The sequence below is a fragment of the Haemorhous mexicanus genome, chromosome 5, assembly GCF_027477595.1.
Source record: "Haemorhous mexicanus isolate bHaeMex1 chromosome 5, bHaeMex1.pri, whole genome shotgun sequence".
NCBI classification, from domain to species: domain Eukaryota; kingdom Metazoa; phylum Chordata; class Aves; order Passeriformes; family Fringillidae; genus Haemorhous; species Haemorhous mexicanus.
Window position 1 is genome coordinate 15,443,247 of NC_082345.1, and position 18,740 is coordinate 15,461,986.

At 46.1% G+C, this 18,740-nt stretch overlaps 1 protein-coding gene across 5 annotated transcripts in view; it reads right to left on the minus strand.

The window, feature by feature from the left end:
* Window positions 1-511: 511 nt before the first annotated feature.
* The window catches only part of ITPR2 (inositol 1,4,5-trisphosphate receptor type 2), a 242,085-nt gene continuing 223,856 nt past the window's right edge, over window positions 512-18,740 (minus strand). For all 5 annotated transcript variants that reach the window (XM_059846045.1, XM_059846044.1, XM_059846043.1 and 2 more), the window contains 2 exons: window positions 4,718-4,879; window positions 512-3,480 (listed from right to left, as the gene is read on the minus strand). In XM_059846045.1, coding sequence (XP_059702028.1) covers window positions 3,394-3,480; window positions 4,718-4,879 — 249 coding nt within the window. In that variant the 3' untranslated portion in view covers window positions 512-3,393. The remainder of the gene's footprint in view (window positions 3,481-4,717; window positions 4,880-18,740) is intronic.

The window sequence follows — 18,740 nt, forward strand, 5'->3', positions numbered from 1 at the left end:
CAGTGTGCTACCTGAAAGAGTTACACTATAAACATTAGAAAAAAATAGAGGACAAAAATGTGCAAAATAATCTCACACAGCAAAGCCTGCATCATAGCATTGTGGAATCATAAAGGTTGGAAGAGATCAGGCAGCAGCAGAATTCTTGAGGCTGTTTGCCTTGAGCCTGCTCATCCCCACCTGGTAACACTTGACCCATCACCATCCCTGCCTCTGCCCACCTGCACCCAGGGCTCCCCTGGCCTCAACAAAGAGCACTCCAGCAAATCCTACACCCAGCTGCCACCCAGCCTCCAGGAAAAGTGGCCTGCCTGGATCCATCATCCTGGACAGAGCAATATGCACCTAAAATCAAACGAATTCTTGTTTTCCTTGCTGCATTCAGCCTACATCCGTTCAGGGCTGAAGGAATGGGTGCACACCCACAGCCTGGTCCCCCACCCAGCCTGCTCTTCCCAAATCAGAACACACATTTCCCCCCAGCCTTAGCCCCAAGAATGAGACAGACATATATGAAATGACACATTTTATTAAAAGTTACATTCAGCAGCAATGGACACATTTACTTAAGTAGATTTTAACTGTCAAGGAGCTTATAATTATAAATCTCTCTAAGGCATTAAAAGCTCTTAGATGTTTTAACTTCATTGCAATCATTTCATATAAATAGGTAAGGTAAATGATACTTGCCTAGGAAGAGGTTACCCCAGCTGCATTAAACAAAGATATACACATAAATATATGTATAAAACAATTATTTTTTGTTATAAACTCATTCATGGGGATATTTTACAATCTTTTAAGTCTTGGGGCCTGGCCCTGCAACCATTATCCATGCAAGGAGCCTCCTGTTTGCCTTACTATGTGTGAGTGTACAGATTGCTCACATGGATGAGAGCAGGGCAGGGCCTAAGTTCTGACAGAAATAGCAAAGATGTCAAAATTGTCAGTGAAATATATTTACAGTCTGCAAGTAGCATCACCTACGGTTACTGATTTTTGGAGGTCTCTCTGGGAAGCTATGAACAGCAGAAAGGCACCGTGGCCAAGGCAAATCAGCATCTGTTCTCTGATTCTGATGCTGTAACTCTCCCTTCTGAAGAGCAGGAGTTGGGCTCCTGAGCCTGAGGGGATGTGGTCTGGCTGTGAGCCAGAGGGAGCACCAGCAGCACCCACCTGCAGCCCTGGGCTTGGGGCACAAACCCATCCAGCCTCAAGTTCTTCCAGCTCCAGCAGCAGAAGCCTGCCCTGATGTGCAGCTGCTTTTTCTGAGGGTAAACAAGAAAAGTGCCAACCCATTCCAGTATTAGCCAAGCACACCCCCCCCCAAAAAATAATGAGAGTTTAACTTATCTTATAATTGAACTGTGCTTTGTGTTTTAGAACCACACTTGTGAGAAAAGGAAATTGCTGTTGCAACAGAAGCTGTGGGTAGATCTGATTAACTGTATGAACTAATTTGAATTATTACAGCTACAGGGTCTGAGTCCCTACCAACTTACTGCTGACTTTATGTTTGTGGGAAACTCCTTTGGCCATCACCTCTCACAACCAGGGTGCTCTCTGGACTAAGGCCAATAAAAAGAGATTTCCTTCCAGTAAAATACACACACCTCTGATTTCTACACTATTTTTGAAGGACACAATTGAAGCCAATGGGAGATGTTTTAGTGGAAGAAGATATAAATATATTGCTACAATATATTACTTTTATCTCAGACACATCAATGACACAAAAAATAAGGAAAAAAAAGTAGCTTCAAGACCTGATTTCAATTAGGGATAAAGAGAGTGAAATACCCTTTCCTTCCCTTTACTCTAGGCCTGTTGGTTTGAATAGTGCCTTAACCAGGACAACAGCATTTCTCCAGGAAGAAACTGGAAAATATTTACACCAATAATATTTTTTCCTTTGATCAAAATGGCTTTTATAACAAAATGAAAATTTTACAGGGGCAAATCATTACAAAAAATATTTTGGTTTAAAAAGTGACTCCATGTAACAAGAGGTGCATTTTCAAATGTGAGACAATCTGGTAACCAAAACTCACTGAAAATGAAAGCGAACGGAGGACACAACTCCCATTTGTGCCCCTCGATTTTCTTCCTAAAAGACAAAAGAGTCTCCTAGGGCTCTGCGGAAACCCTGTAACTTTTCTTTCAAGCCATCCCAAGAAATACAGGATAGAACAGAAACCTGCACTGGTGACTTAGCTGCTGCCTTTTGTAGGGCTGAGAACTGGAAGGAGCTTCTCTGATGTTGCCCCACCCTGTTCCCCACCAGGTTTCCCAGCAAATCTCTGGAAGTGGGAAGGGCAGGCAAAACCATCAATCCATGATCTGTAGCTCAGAGGAAAGCTGGCAGAATTTGGTGTTTATTTACTCAAATCAACACTTGCTGAAGATGAGTTTATGGAAGGTAATGACACCATTACATTTCTGTACAAAAAGACATTTCTAAGCTTTTTTGTAAAAAATAAAATCCCATACATGCTTCAAACTACAGGTATAATTTTTTCCCCCCGAATCCTCCACTGGAACTTGAATTTAAAACACAGTTTAACTCCTCAGTATGTGCAACCTCACGGCCACATTAATCGAGAACATCTGAAGCCAGGAGAAAGAAATCACTTCCAGTTATGTTGTCAGTATTATGTGCATAACATTCCCACAGCTGTAGATCCATTGTGCTCCATGGTATAAATAAGAAATTGCAAGGTGACAGCTAAAATTCAAAAGCGTTAATGTTTCTCTTTGCAACTTCTTCTATTTTTTTCCTTTTTGTTTATTTTCATCCTCCAGTCTTTTGAGATTTCTCCCCTTTCCCTCCTAGAAGTTACTTGAAGCAACATCACCGCTTACGGGCTGACATATTTTTGGTAATTAAAAAATAGTAAATGCCAAGCAAATATGACTAATGTTGTTGTTTGGCAAGTGAGCCAGAGACGACCTATTGATTCTGAGCCAGGCTGTCGTGCTTGCCTCAATAAACACCTCTCCTCCTTCTGCTCAGCTCGCTTCTCCCGGCACTCCGGGGAGAAAGGGGCTCCCAGGATGTGGCCAAGTGCTGTCCCAGCCTCTGTCCCAGCTTCTGTCCCAGCCTCTGTCCCAGGCAGCCCCGGAGCGGGAGCCCAGCCCAGCGCAGCCCAGCCGGGCGAGGCAGGGAATACAAACGAGCTGCCTTGTATCGCTCACATTCTAGGTTGCGGTCCCTCTCAACCATGAAAAACAGCTACAAATTGTTCCCAGAGCTAAACCACTTAACATCTTGGCACTTGGTTGTTTTTAACTTTGTAACAATAGGCACTGTTCACTCCTCTCAATCTCAGTTTTTTATTCTATAATAAAGCAGGAATACTGATGAAAGGCTAGTCACGGCTTCTCCCCGTGGTATCAGGGTGGTGGCATGTGATGATTCACATGGGGTGTGTTTGATCCAAGAAAGCCCAGCCTCTGCTTATTCTTCCTTTGTTCTGTCATCTAAGGTGGAAAGGCAGAGAGACACGAGTTGAGATTTTTTTTTTTTACTTTTTGCTATTATTTAGCAGTCACAGAGCAAGATACATATAAGCAAAACAACAGGGAGTGGAATTCTTTTCTTCAGCATAGAAAATTACAAGTAAGGGATGTCTTTGAAGTGGGAGATCTGTTTCCTGCAAAGTATGGGCATTTTATTCTCATTTATACATTATTCTTATCCCCCAGCAGGTCTTACAGAGTATTATTTGTGCTGCTATTGTGCTGTGTATCCCTGCAGAGGGTCAGCGCTTGCACTTGGTGCTGTAGAATCACAGAACGAAAAGATGGCCCCGGCCACACAGGGTTTAAATTTAAGCCAGGAGAGAACAGATTCAGCCAGAGGGGGATGAAAAAAATCCCACCAGGATGTTGTGGGTAAGCACAATGAGCAATGGTCTCAGCACATCCAGCCTAAACCTTTGTTGGGTTTTTCATAGGGAAAAGTTTTAAGGAGGGATTTGAAGGGGAATAATTAGATAGCTCTGTTGATGCCACTGAAGGGCTTCCCATAAAGAAAACACAAAGATACTTTTCTGAAGCTGTAATGAGCAAAGCAGAGGTGACCAGCACCTGTAGCAAAAAGGGAGCTGGCCTTTTGATCCTGAAGGGAGAGCAAACACACCAGGCAGGCGAAGTGGGCAGGAGCAGGGCTTTAAGGGAGGCTTTAAGGGAGGCCAGCAGCTTGTGCTCCATACGGGAGAGCAGAGGGAGCGCAGGAGGGGCACCAGCACAAGGGTGACACAAGCAAAGCAACAGGCTCTGCAAATTGTTTTCACAAGGGCACTGCTGATGTTCTCAGTGGAGGAAAAACCCGAGGGCTGGACACAGAAAGCTTTTTTCCCCTCCAGGCTCCCATCAGTATGCAGCCATTCCTGACACTACATTGCTTTCACTGCCGGGTTACGCAGCCCCTCATCCCTTCTGCAGTTTCCCCTCAGTCCTTGCACGCTCACCAGGAGAATTTCATGACTATTTCCCCTCCAGAGTTTTCTCCTTACCTGATCTCTGCTGTTGCTAACAGATTACAATTTCACTCCAAACCCTTATCAGTGTATCTACCCAGAAAGCTTGCTGGAGGGAAAGATAAAACCTCCCTGAGACAAAAGTCTCTTTTGTAACACAGTCCTGACTGCGACTTGATGGAAGGCAGTGCCTTCAGCCACACATGGTCACTTTGCTACCTACTCAGGGCTCTTACCTGTTCCTTGAGCTCAGCCAGCTGACTGGAAAGCTGTTTCACAAGGCTCATGGTTGACTCCAGCCTCTCCTGCAGGTTCCTGATTTCATTTTGCTCACTGTCGCCTTCATTGCTAACCAGAGACATGGCTCTCATACGAGGGAACCAGTCCAAGTTCTTCTCCTACATGGGTATTAGGAAAATAAGGCATGTTAGTAGGGGTTTATGCAGGGTACTAAGCTGAGACTAGAGAATGAAAGCTCAGAAGGACTTCAGCTCAGTGGATGACCCACAGCAAGTGATCTTAAGCAGTAAATTCAGAAAGTATTTCAAACGAGCAGTTTTATTCTTGGTTCTCATTAGCTACAGAGAAGGTACCAACTGGAAAATCTGGGTTCTCCACAGCTGCACCTGCACTGCAGTGTGGGCAGTGTCGGCACAATCACCTGTGGCTCTGGCAGGCAGAAATGCCCCCACTGGGATGACTCCTCTGGTACACCAGGAAACCCTCAGTGCTCCCTGTGCTTTGCTTTTAAGTGTATGCAGGGACACATTTCCCCTCTGTCTCTTCAGCTTGGCTGGTCTCCATCTATTTCGGCTGTCCTTGCAGCAATGTCAGCAAGGCAACACCAGGAAAACAAGACAAGAGCCTTCCAGATCAGCCTCAAGCACTTCTACTTGAAGAGCAGAAGGACCTGGAGCCAGATGCCCACGATAGGAGATGTGGGGTCCTGGGAATGGCTTAGGCTTTAACGTGCTGTTCAGACTGTGCATCTTGGATAAATGTAAGCACAACCCCAGGGGCAAGGGCTAACCTGCACTGCATGGAACAGCACTGAGCTGGCTGTTTCTTTATCCATGGACTCAGGCTATGAATTCAACCACGACCAAACCACTGTAAACAGATGATATGAGTCAGGAAGGTGCTGTGTATCCGCATGAGCCCAAATTGTCTCCATGGCTCAGGGGCACAGATATTTGTGTGCAGAGCTTAAGAGACGGAGGAGACAGAAGGGCGCAAGACTAGGAGGAGTGGCAGCCACGTGGAAAGCAACCTGCTTTGCCCTGAGACCAAGGGAACAGAGCAGGTCCTGCAGCGGGCAGCACGCACACACCTCTGCCCTGTGCCTTGCGAGCGGCAGGAGGACGTGGCTAGGCCACGTGCACTCGATAACTTGAGAAGAGAAGCAGAATGAGTGCATTTCTTCCAGTCCCCTGAGCTGTGAATGGCCCCACACAAGTAGCACTGTGCTGGGAGGAACAGCAAGGAGCTCTTGCCAAAGTCCACCTACAAGACACCTGGAAGGCAGGAGCTCTGCTACTTATGTTGTCCACGTATTTGGTAAAGTTTTAAGTCCGTCAAACTGATCATAGTCTTAGACTTTGCCTCTATTTTTCCTATGAAAATAGAGAAGCCAGTGAGGATCCTGAAGCATTTACAGCTGGGCAGCCCAGGGCAGCTATGCCTGAGCAGGGTCCAGGAGGGCTGGTCTGGCAGAGCTGTGAACCTCGGATACACCAAGGCTTTATTGTGCTTCCAGGAGGATTTCCTTTCACCTCTGTAGTGCTCTGTCCTGATCACCAAAACCTCCCCTCCTACAGCAGCATGATTTAGAAACAGCTAGGCTAAGCCTGAGTGAGCACGGCAGCACTAACAGTATTTGTGTTTGTCCACTCTTTGTGTTAGCCCAGTCCCCTGTGTTACTCACTGGATAAGACTAAATGCAAAGCTTTATGCATTTTAGCTTTTTTTCTTCTTTCTAATTCAAAACTTCCAGTGGGTTTTTGCCTGGCTGTGCAACCCCTGGTCCTGTCCCTAAATCACCAAAGATGCCCAGGGAGCAGGAGCGTGTCCCCGGGTTGCATTTTGCAGCCCCGGCCTGGCAGCCTTGGGCGCCGGTGGAACGCGGCCTCTTTGCTCGCCGCTCACTTCTCCAGCCTCGTGACCTCATTATGACAATTTACTGTGGTTACACATGATGCCATTTTCAATGGGTCATAACTCATTCAAATCAAAACCTGTTTTCACCAGCTCTGCTGGTGAGCTCGAGAGGAGCGCACGTGACCCTCCCTGTGGATATCCCCAGCTGACACGCCGAGCGGGAGGATCCTGTTTCTGCCACATGTGGTCCTGCTTACAAGACCAGCATTCATCTTCCACCAGTACATGCCGATATTTATTTTAAATTTATTTTGGCTAGGATGTAGCAGAGCATTCATCACGTGCCTGGTGTCGAGCACAGGTGTACTCATTTATACTAAGCTTAGTTTGTGCACAGCGCCTTTCTGGATTGATGCCTTCTTTTTTTTTTTTTTTTTTTTCCCAAATGTTTGTCAGCAAATTTGTCTGCCACTACAGGCACAGAACTTTAATTCAAGGCAGCTACAGTGAACAGAGCTGCACTTGTACCTGAATGTTTCCTGGAAAGCTTTGGTATCTGTACTCATTACAGCTCCTCCTGCTTGAAACACCTGAGGATACCAAATGCAAGGCCGTAGGAGCCAGCGGAGGGAACAGGAGCCCTTTCAAGCCTCGCAACAACACCAAAGTCCCTAAAGCCAGGCTGCACAGGGAGAGCAATCTGAGACTCCATCATTGTGGCTCCTCTGTCTGCCGAGTACTGCTGCCAGGATTGTGAAATGCATTTTGCTAGTTTTGTTTTTTCCATCTGCCACTCCCTCATTCCTTCAGGACACAAGGCAGAGACCTCAGGCTGCTTTGGAAAGATTTTTGTAGACTGACTCTGTACCTCACTGCAGTATCCAGAGGAATCTGTGCAGGTGCCAGACACCGTGGCTGTCCTGAGGCTCCCAGTGTCACCGGCTTCCCTCCTCCTTGGCATGACATTACACTGCCTGGAGACAGGGATGGCACAGGCAGCAAGCACCTCACTGCCACATGACGCTGTGGAGCACATGGAGCAGATGTGGCTCTGCAGCTGGAACCACCCTGCACCACATGCCAGCTCATCTTGGCCACCACAAGCCCCAGAGTCACGGGACTTCAGCGACAGACTCACGTGTGCCCAGTTCTAGCCTTCTTAGAAATGCTGTGACAATGTCTTCCAGGAATGAAACCCACGTGTGGTTTGGTTACATATCAGGAAAATCTGGGCCTTTTTTTCCCAAAGTATTGTGGAGGATCGAGCAAGGACTTGATCCAAATTTTAAGAGAAGCTAATGATTTGCATGGACTGGAGACCTCCTGAAAAGATGCTGCTGACTTTTGTAGGTGGCAGAGAGGCAACAGGTCAAACATCTGCCCATGGGTCCCACTTGGAGGTCAAGAGATGTGTTAGGTGCAGGCCTCTTGGTTCTCAGCTGCAGTACACATCTGATGAAATCAGTCCAGCTGTGTATTTTTGTCATGCAGAGGATCAGAAAGATTCAAAATTCAGTAGGAGACACATTATAGCCTGCCAAGCTGTCTTTAGGTTAAAAATACTTACCTAGCTTTCACTGATAGTTCCTTTATAGTGCACACAGCAGGTACTTTCCCTTGCTGAACCATACGCTTTTGCCAGTCAATATGATCTTACTTTTTCATTGCATTATGAACTGCAGAACTTTATTAAAGGGCAGTGTGAAAATTAGCTTTGGCAGACAGCTCTGTTTGCTGAGTCTCTACCACAAACAAACAGCAGTTGGTGCTGGGGACAACAAACTTTTGATCACAGACCTGCCAGGATCCAGAAGGCAAGTTGGACAAGGTTCCTTGGCCAAAAATTTCAGTGTTCATAGGGGGACATGCACTCTTGTGACTGCTCAGCAATGGGAAAGCTATTTTTACTTCAAGGTAATTGCTTGCCAATTAACGGGAGGTCATTAACATGTTTGTACACCCCTAAACATTTGTTCTGGGACTTAAATGTTTATGGGCTCGGAACAGGGTTCACCTTGACCAACACCTTCAAGCTGTAATATGCAGGAGCACTCCTGGGGGTGTGCAGGATGTTATCTGTCATGCCTTACCTATTACTCTTAGAAATCCAACCATTTTGCCCAGGATAGTGTTCACTCAGAAATTTGAACCCTGCCTGGAATGGAGAGGCAATTTGGAGGAGGAACGCAGGCTGCTGGCAGGTAGCAGGGCAAACCTCTGCAAACAGCTGTCACGGGACTCAATCAACAGCCACCGGGTTAGCCTGAGGTGACACAGCTCGAGCATTAATGAGCTCACAGAGGGTGAGCTATGTGGATGGGATGCTTTTAAACAAAGTAGCTGCCTGGATAAATAATTAATTGTGAAAATGTACCGAAATCTTCTTTCTAAACAACCACTGTTTAAGGCAGTATGTTGTTAGTTGTTTTTGTTGTTTCATTCTTGCACAGGACGGCAGCAATTCACAGCCCACCTACGGATCACAGCATTCTCCCTCTCCACAGTCTTCCCGTGAGCGTAACTTGTGCCTCGCAGGATCCATATTTAAGCAGACATCTGTGTCCAGGGCACAGCGTCAGCCAGACAGGAAAGCTGCAGGGACAGAAAGGAGCTGCAACCTCCTCTCCGCCAGTTCAGCTGGGGGAAAGGGAAAAAAAAGGAAAAAGGCAGGTGGGGAGAGCCAAAAGTCTGCGGGCCAGAGACGCTGCACACGAGCAGAGCAGACATTTGTGTGGCGATCCAGCGCGCTCGCCCCCTCCGTCCTCCCCCTCGGCTGGCGGGGCACCAGCCGCAGGAACAGCTCTCCCAGGGCCAGACCTCTGTGCACTGCTCTGGGTGCACGTACTCGAGGTGCCCACGGCGAGGGCACATGCCTGAGAAATCACAGGGCTTAGAGGATTTGCTCCTTGAGCTCGCTGGAAAACCTCAAACCCTCCGTCTCAGAGAGGCAGGCTCAGAGCAGAAGTCTGCGTCTGCCTCCTGCAGTTTTCTGCACAACTCTCTCCTTCCCTTGTGTGGGCTATCCAGGGGGATGGTAGAGCTGTGGGTAAGTCCTCCCTTCAGTAAAATATTGCCATTTTTCTGACTTTGCTGGCTGAGCATGGATGGAGGGAAGACTGAACAGATCTGTTTAGAGTTTCTGTACTTTGTACGAAGCCTCTCTTGAGCCATCCCTGTCCTGTTGGCACAGCCAACTGGCTTCAATCAAGCTCTCACGCTGAGCTGAATCCATGCCTTCGGAGTAATTGGCAGAGGGATGTTTCTTTAGGAGGTGCTGGTTTCACAGGCTAGCAGCAAGATGGATCAGCTGCAACCAGCAGGAAAGACTGGGCTGAGCCTTTAAAAAATAGATTACTAGATAACAGTGAGAGAAAATAGGTCAAAGAGTAGGACAAGGGGGATGAAGTAGAGGAGCAAAGGCAGCCTAATGCAGGCTTTCAGCCGGTGCTACTGCCACGGGCTGCGAGGGCCACGCCGCCGTCAGCTGTGCCAGACTCATTTCTCCAGCACGCTCTAATGCAGTGACTCTCAGCCCTTTCCACCCCATGACCCCTTGTTGCAAATGGAAAGAAGCCCTTTCAGGACTCCTCCTATCTGTTCACCAGGTAAAGTGGTGATTACTGGTCATGACTCCTCCTGGGCTGTGACCTGCCCCGCTGCATGCACCAGGGCAGGGGAGCAGCCGCTGTGTCTCCCAGCCCACAGTTCTGCAAGGATCCTTCTCTCCTTGGTGACTCAGCAAGGCTGTCATCAGGAGGGCTATGCCATAACAGCAAGGCTGAAAAAATAAGGGTGTTGGGAGCCCTCTTGCTCCTCAGCTAGATGGTTGCTGAAGGGTACACAAGAGGAGCGTGGACATCATTCACCAGGAAGGTTTGCTGCTGGCATCTCCATGTGCTGTGCTGGGCTGTCCTGGAACACATCTTTGTAAACAGGCAGCAACCACAGCAGCAGCTCTCAAAAACACCTCCTACAGCTTTAGGAAGACTGAGCCTCTTTAGAAAGACTGTAGCCCCTCAAGTGCCCCTTTGGGTTGGCAAAATTCTGCTGCACTGGTGCTGAGGAGAGACCCTGCTGGTCATCCCATGGCCTCCAGGGCTGAAGAGTGGCACTGCCAGTCCTCTGTGCCCTCAGCATGAGGGCAAACACTGGGCATCACTGCTCTCCAGCAGGCAGCCCCTGTCCTTTCAGGCACGAGAAGGAACAGTTCACTCCCCTTTTCTGGGCCAGCACCTTGAATAAATACTTTAGCGCTGGGTACAAAGAGATCTATTTGCTGAGAACTATTCTGTATGTCTGAAATGCAAATAAACCCATCCATTCTCTTCCCAGTGTGCTGCCCATAGAAGCAGCAAGGGATCAGTCCAAATGACCTTTTGAAAGCTATTATTTTTTTGTCTAGGGACAGAGTCTGGTCCTAAAAGTCCAGCGTTATGTAGCTCCTATAGCCACCTTAAAAAGGGATTTTCAAGATTTAAGCTATCGCGTGCTTTAGATGACACAGGGCAATAACCACTTTGTGATTTAATCACAGACAATAATAATTTAGTTCAGTGCACGATTCAGCTAATCCACAATTTGATAAACGTTCATCCTAAACTACAAACCTAAATAGCTTTCTGCAAATCCTGTTTGACGCTTTAATGTTAAGACTGTATTTGATAAGCAATCTGTGCTGTACAAGAATATAGGGAGGGAAATTAGGAATTGTTATGCATCTATATGCATCCAGAACAGTAATTCAAAGAAAATAAAAATAAACCTTGGCGATTACAGATAAATCTTTATGCAACAAGAGAACTAATAGGTTTGGCTGGGTCTGCACTGGATTGATACATGCTACAGCTCCCACAGCTCACAGAAAAACCTGTTACCCCCTGAAAGAAGGTTGAAACAACAACACAGACCCACAGTCTGCCTTAGCAGTGTCATTGATGCATTTACTTTCATTTTAACTTGGCTGAATGTTTTTGAGGGCTGCAACAGAATCTATCACGGTAATTCTGAGTAATTGTGAGTTCTTCAAGACTGACATCCAGGCCAGGCAGTTATAAATGTCTCAGTGTTTCTGTATCAGCATTCCCACTTATGATACCCCTGCAAAAATTATGGTGAGGAATGAAAATAAACCCCAAATTGGAAAGAATTTTCTCTGACGCTCTATGGGGCAGTTTAGACACTCAAATTGAAGCTCTGTAATGGACAAGCACCACAACACTTCTGCTTATCAAACACACCTAAGGGACTTTGCATTTACTTCCAAAAGATGGAAATAATAATGGAAGTAATTTTTTCCATAAGTTTGAATGTGCTCTCACACTGCTGTTGTGGGCAAGCCACGTGCCAACAGCAGGTCTGTGTGTCACAGCCTGTCCCTAGAGAGGAAAAGGCCACCCTGAACCCAGCTGCAGCAGCCACAAGGGGAGAGATCTCACTTCAGCAACTCTGCCCTGAAAGGTGGCAAGCAGACACCAAACTAAGCAGCTTTGTCTCTGAGATGGCACATTCTAGCCACTGTCCAGGTGAAACCCAGGGATCTGCAGGTGTGCAGGGACCTCAGGGGACTCCATGGGAGAGCCAGGGCACAGCTCCTGTGTGCTTGGAGAGCCTCAGCTGGTGTCCCACCCTAGCACTGCTCTCCTTGAAGACACCTTTGTTCCTGGTGTCGTCCCTTCCCCACAGCACATTTCTGAGTTGTTGCTTTTTTCTGCTATATCAATTGCTCTCTGCCACCTTATCTTTTTCATAACCCTAATCACTGATATTGTCCTGAGCAAATATTCAAGAATCCCAACACTACCATCAAAAGCCAGGATTTGGTCCATAATATTTGCGCCCTTAAAATAGGTATAATTATAAATTTGTGTAAAACATGAGTTTGTTTTTCCACATTCCTATGTTTTCATGTTGTTAGTGGATACGAGACATACTTTAGGAAAAACACTTCAGATCATTCATTTAAAAGAATTAAATTATTTCTGATATAATCCCTGAATCTTGTGCATAACGAAACATCTGGGACAGAGGTTAGAAAATAAATGTTCTTGGCTTTTTTTTTCTTCTTTTGTTAAACAGATGTTGTTGATACAAAACACAGAACTGTAAATCATAGCCTGCATGTGGACACAGACTGTCACTACTGAGCAGAAATTTACTGTGGCTAGATAGAGGTTTGAAACAGTCATGAATCACTGGCTTACTAACTTTGTTCACGTGGGTATGGTTTCAATATTCTGACATTAAGCGCACATGTCCTTAAAGAAAGGACCTTGTAATGGCAGCCTGGGAGGCTCTGCTTCCCACTGTCTCGGTGTGGGAAGCTCAGCACAATGCCAGGGCAGCCTGTGTGTAGGGGAACGTGGCATGTCTGTCCGTGCCCTCCCAGCTGGGTGTGCCCGGGGTGCTGCTGTGGAACCCCACAGGCTCAGCTCCCCCAGTGCCGCCGGGGCAGTCCTGGCACAGCAGAGGGGCTGAACTGCCCATGCAGCCCCAGCTCCGCCACCAAAATGCCTCCAACTCTAACCTGTCCCTGCCTCCTCTGCTTCCCCTGCTGCTCCCCACAGCATTTCAGTGAGTTCATGCTTGGTTTGTGGGCCAGGACCCCGCCGAGCCCGGCAGCGGCGGCGCTGCTTCCCGTTGGCTTTGTTGAGAGTGACCAGAATTCCGATGCCTCTCCGGCCCCTTGCCTTTCCCACTCCCACACTGCTTGCACCAGCAAGCTGGAGCCCCCCTTCTCCCATTCCTCTTTTAATATTGATTTTCCTTCACAAAACACGCCAGCAGCACACTCCAGACGCTGAACTCCAGACAAAAGCCAGTGGCATGAATCCCACTGCAATGTAAACGTCCCCTGCAGTACCAGACCACAGATCATGTCTCCTGCTCAGACACACATGTACCAGCCAGCTGGTGAGGACACCACAAATTTGGACCTGCTTTTGTCAATGTGCCTGCTGGTTTGATCCAACGGATCAGGGTCTAACTCCATGGTAAACTCCAAGCCATGACCTCTGCTTCCTAGCTTTTGAATCACAAGATTCAGAAGCATATTTGTTGAAATTTATGTTTTGGGGTTTTTTTCATATTTAGCTTTAATTCTCTGGTCCTGTCACCTTGTATTTTGCAAGTACTGTCCATTTCCTGGCTTTAGCTTCAATTTGGTGTAACAGAATCTTTGGGAAATACAAAGACTCAGCTGGAGACTCATTTTTTCAGAGGCTCAGGACTTGACCTTTTTCTCAGCTTTACACAGGCAGAGCTCTGCTGATGGCAGTGAATTGTTCTGGTTTAGGATGCTGCCAGAGCAGAAACATTTTGAGACCTGATCTGAATGTTCCTGCTTCAGGCCCATTTTCACTGATGCATTTTGCACATGGGGCAGTATGAAAGGATAACTGAAAGAATAACACTTTCTTTGAAAGCTAATAAGAATTATTGACCATCACCACACAGAACAGATTTTTAAGCAATGATACAATCATGCACACATCTTACACATGCACAAAATCATGGAATCATTAAGGTTGGAAAAGACCTGGAAGATCATAAATGCACATGCTTGAGTACCACTCAGAGGAGAGGATTAAGATCTAAGTTCCTCTATGAAGCATCTCTTGACAAAACAACCCCAAGCAATGGCCACCTTCCAGCCCTATGGGCCTGAACACTTATCAACCTGCTCTCTGACCCCTTGCTCTGCTCAAAGGCTTGCCTGTGGCTCCCTCTGCACAGCAAGAACAGCCCCTTGCCCATGCAGGCACGATGGCCAAGGACTGGCCTCATGGCAGGTCTGGCTGCAGCACATAAGGTGCCACCTATTCACTTGCACTTTTATTCCCTTCAGGAAATAGGTGAAAAACAGCAAAACTGGGCCTCTACTTGTTCAGGTTTGTGTCTACTGTGGGTTGTTTTGAAGGCTGCAGGCATAGATGAATAAAAGAAAAAACTACCATGGTACTGCATGACCCTTTATCTGCCTATACTGCATTTTCATTTAGTGCTTTTGCTAGGAAATATTATGGATCCTCTGTACAGATCTTCTTTTTCTTTTTTGTTTTCTTTCAGTCTAGCATTTTAAATGGTTTGCTGTGTTCAGTTAAACTGAATTTTCACTTGGGAACAAGCAGATGATCAGTTTCACAGGCCTGAACTTAGGATTTGCCTTCCGCATCACCCAGCAAAATGAAAAACAGAAACAAAACATTTTAATCACATGTGTATAAAATACACAGGGTTCATTAAACATGATTTAAAGCTGCCTGTTTGTTTTGGAGGCTCTTTAGAGCTCCTACTATCCCAAACTCACAGAAGTGTAATGTGATTCCCGATCTATTGAATTTTGGAGGATGGCTGCAGTGGGTTCCATTATATACAAATTGGATGCAGCCACTTTACAATCTCCGATATATACTTTTATCTCAAAATGCCCTGTGAGGCAATTGTGCAAAGTACTTTATCAGGGATTGTTGTTGGTAATATTGCAAGAATTCATGATGTAAAAAATACATCAATGCCATTTAAATTGAACAAAATGGTTCCTATTTTTTTTTTCTTGTAGAGCTTTTTTAACCATCTTCTCAACAAATTTGTTCAATAAATACTGTATGAAACAAACATTTTGCACTTTGTCCAACAGATGCAATTTGCCAGCCTGATTGATTTCTTTCTCTACAAATAATCTGATTTCTTTAGGCTATACATCTTTGCTTTTATTAAAGATGATGCAATCTTAGCTTTTTATCATACACACATCCACCACACACAAGAGAGAAGATTCTGCAAAGCAGCCCTTGCAACCAAATAGAAAAGCCTGACACAAATCTCATAAAGCTGATCCCAAAAGACAAATGGCACAATGAGACCAAAGTTACACAAATTCAGAAACTTATCCATGCAGAGTAATTTGGGCCAGTGGATTTTTCCTTCCATGATAGATTCAGCAAAGAAGTAACTTCATCATATCTGTACCACCTTGTAAATCAAGCTCATGCCAATGTTGCACTAAATCCCCCCAAATCTCTGCCTCTGCATTGTGAGAGGTCAGAAGCAGAACTGCATTTTTTTTTTTTTTTGTAGCCTTTCCCTAGTTTGCATCTTGCAGAATCTCACTGCTATGTTTTGAGTCCCAACAACTTCAGGCCTATTTACTTTTAAATGTAGTTCCTGGTGAGGCAATAAATTCACCTCTCTGTTCTTTTACTGACTGCCCTCATGTCTTTGGGGAACCCCACTGTCCTTCCCTTCCTCAGCATCTGCAGTTATCTGTCTTGGCCGTAGACAATTTTTCAGTCTCTTTCCCATTCAAGCAGCCAGAGGCTCAGTACCACTGTAATACAAAGAGCAATAATTGTTTTCAAATGTTGCGATAATATTCTCAAACAGCACTGAAGTGTTTTGTGTCCGTTGCTTCTCTCATCGAGCAAAATCAAATTAATTCAGTTGACACATTTCAGGATCTGCTCATCACACTGTTCCTCTGGGGTTCAACTTTTATCACTAGCAGTGATGCCAGTTAAGGTCCAGCTTTCACTGGCAAAGCCCTGTGCAGCCAGTCCCAGGAGAATCAGGGCTCTGTCACTGCCAGGATTTTAAGTGCAACAGTAGGTGCCTATGCAGTACCTTGGAGAGCCTTTCCATCACTTGGAATCACAGACTAAAGGTCTGCCCACACACAGATCCATCTCAAGCCACAGGCTTCTTTAACAAAGGGATAAAAGATGGCTTTTGCAGGCTGCCTGGAAAGTTAACAGCTCCAGTCTCTGGCAGGTGGAGGCAGGAGCAGATTCCAGCAGGGAGCTGCAGCCCGTGTCCTGCCAGCAGTGAGGCTCGTGGTGCTCCAGCTGGAACCCCTCCCCTCCCTGCTCCTGGGAATGTGCAAGCTTCAAGGAACACAGCCTCGTGTTCAGACCCCTCCTCGAGTTTTTAAGGCCAGCAGCAAGCAAACAAACAGGAACCCAACTCAGCTCATTTATTTTAATTTGCAAATTGAACAAGCAGAAGTTGGAAGGAGGACAAGGAGGCTGTGGCTACACTGTATTATCACGGCAGAACCCATCTTTGTAGCAATCTTTGAAGCCTAAAGAGACAGGTGGCCAAATCTTGAAAATACAGAGGAAATCAAGCTAAGCTTACAAGTGAGCCACAGTATCATAGGGGCCAAAAAGACTAGGTCTGGGTAACATCAAACTGCTGATTCTGGACCCCGGGGTGGGGTGGGGGGGAACCTCAAATATCAATGAATATACTTTTGAGGAGTTTTAGGCTCTGCTCTGTAACTTGACATTACATCACAGCTGTGTACACAGAAGTGATTTTAAAGAAAAGAAGGAAATGGACAGGATTGTGTTGGTGCTTTAGAAGTTAACAAGAATGTGAGGGGCTGAGCAGAGACAAGGGTTCTGTGCCATGGCCATTCCCTCACCAAGTCAGCTGGGGGACAAAGGCCATCACCATGCCCTCCCTGCACACAGCAAACCTGCCTGTGCTGCAGCACCTGCCCTGGATACCAAGCTCTCTCCTGCTCCAGCTGATGACATAATTTCTAAGGAGGCAGGATCAGATCCACAGCTTCCTGTTCAAACAGCAGCAGGATAATTAATTTTGCCTGTCTGAAAAGGATGTATATAAACATAAACCCACTCAAACCTCAAGCTTTTGCAAGGAGGTAGCAAATGAAGCCCACCTTTCCCTTTATTTACCCATGTCTGCATCACTGAGCCAAGCAGGCCATCTAAATTACTTATGGCAGGCCAAAGAGCCCATTGCTGGAAGATGCAGAACCCTTCAAGTAGAAAAGAAGATGCTCAGCTCTCTTGAAGAATATGAGCTTTGTGCAAAGATGCAAAGTCCTCATGTGATGTTAACTTTTCATGCTTTGAGAAACACAAATGAGCAAGAAAGCAGCTAATTAGGCATGTTACTGTGATTGCTTATTTTATGAAGTGGAGAGGGAGGTGTTCAGCACTTTAATGAGATAATAGTGTAGAGGCAAAAATAGCAGCGGTCTTCCCACAGAAATGAGAATTATTTTTGAGGAAAAAGAAAAGCAACAATAGAAAAATAACTCAATACCTAGCAGCAGAAAGAGCAGTGCCTCAATTTATTCTGTCCCTGTAAAACCTGGCTAACACTCGGATATCTGAGGGTGGCTCTATTTTAGTGACCCTATCACTCAATAGTGATCAACTCTGAGCTCCTCTGTGGATTTGGAGCAGGCCTTGATGCAGAAGGACTTTCTCTGGGACGTGGTGCACCTAATCCAAAGCCCTGGACTCCCCACAGGGCCCATGCCCACATGGAAGGACACAGAAAGCTGCATTCTCACTCGCTCCCTATTTTGAGCACAACAGAAAAATGGGAGCTGTAAACCATCTATTTGGGTGTATTTCTTTAATTGCTTATTTTATGAAAACCCAACTGCAGACAAAACCAACACTGCATTTCCTAGGAAATGAGCCCTTCTCAGAGACCTCAGGTCTTACTTAGCAGCTGGCTTTTGAGCTCTTGGTGTTACTGCCATGGTAAGCAATTACTCATAACGTGACATGCATCGTATCAGCCGTTTAAAAGTAATTAAGAAAAAGTTGCATTGCTTAATGATATGTACATACATCTCATCCTTGCAAGTTTGGCTTTAATAACATCTGCTAGTTTTTGGAGCAAAGCCAGTCTTAAAAAGTAAAATAACCCAGCCCTAACAATGGGATCATTATTAACTTCCCAAAAGCTATAAACTCCATGCCCCACTCCAGCACAACATTTGTGTGCACAAGTCCTGTAAGGATTTTCAAGCCTGTGAGTTGCAAGATCAGAAAGTTCATGCTGAACTGGAATTAATGATAATGAAGAAGCCTCAAAAATACAGTTCATTTAAAGTGAACCAGTTTAGGAGCAGCAGCTCACAGTCCCTGGCAGACTCAGCTGCAGCAGCTGAAGGGGTCACTCCAAACAGCTGGTGCCCTTTCTCCCTGCTGATATTATCCCACCTATCCAGAGGCAGCAGAACCAGAGTCGTGTCCTCTCCTCAACCGGTGCAGTTCAGACTGGCGTGACTTCAGTGGCCATCAATTTTCACATTAGTACTCAGGGCTGTGAACTGCAGCAGCTCGGAGCGAAAAAACACGTCCCTGGTCCTCCCCCCTCGGCTCTTGCTGCGGGAGAAGG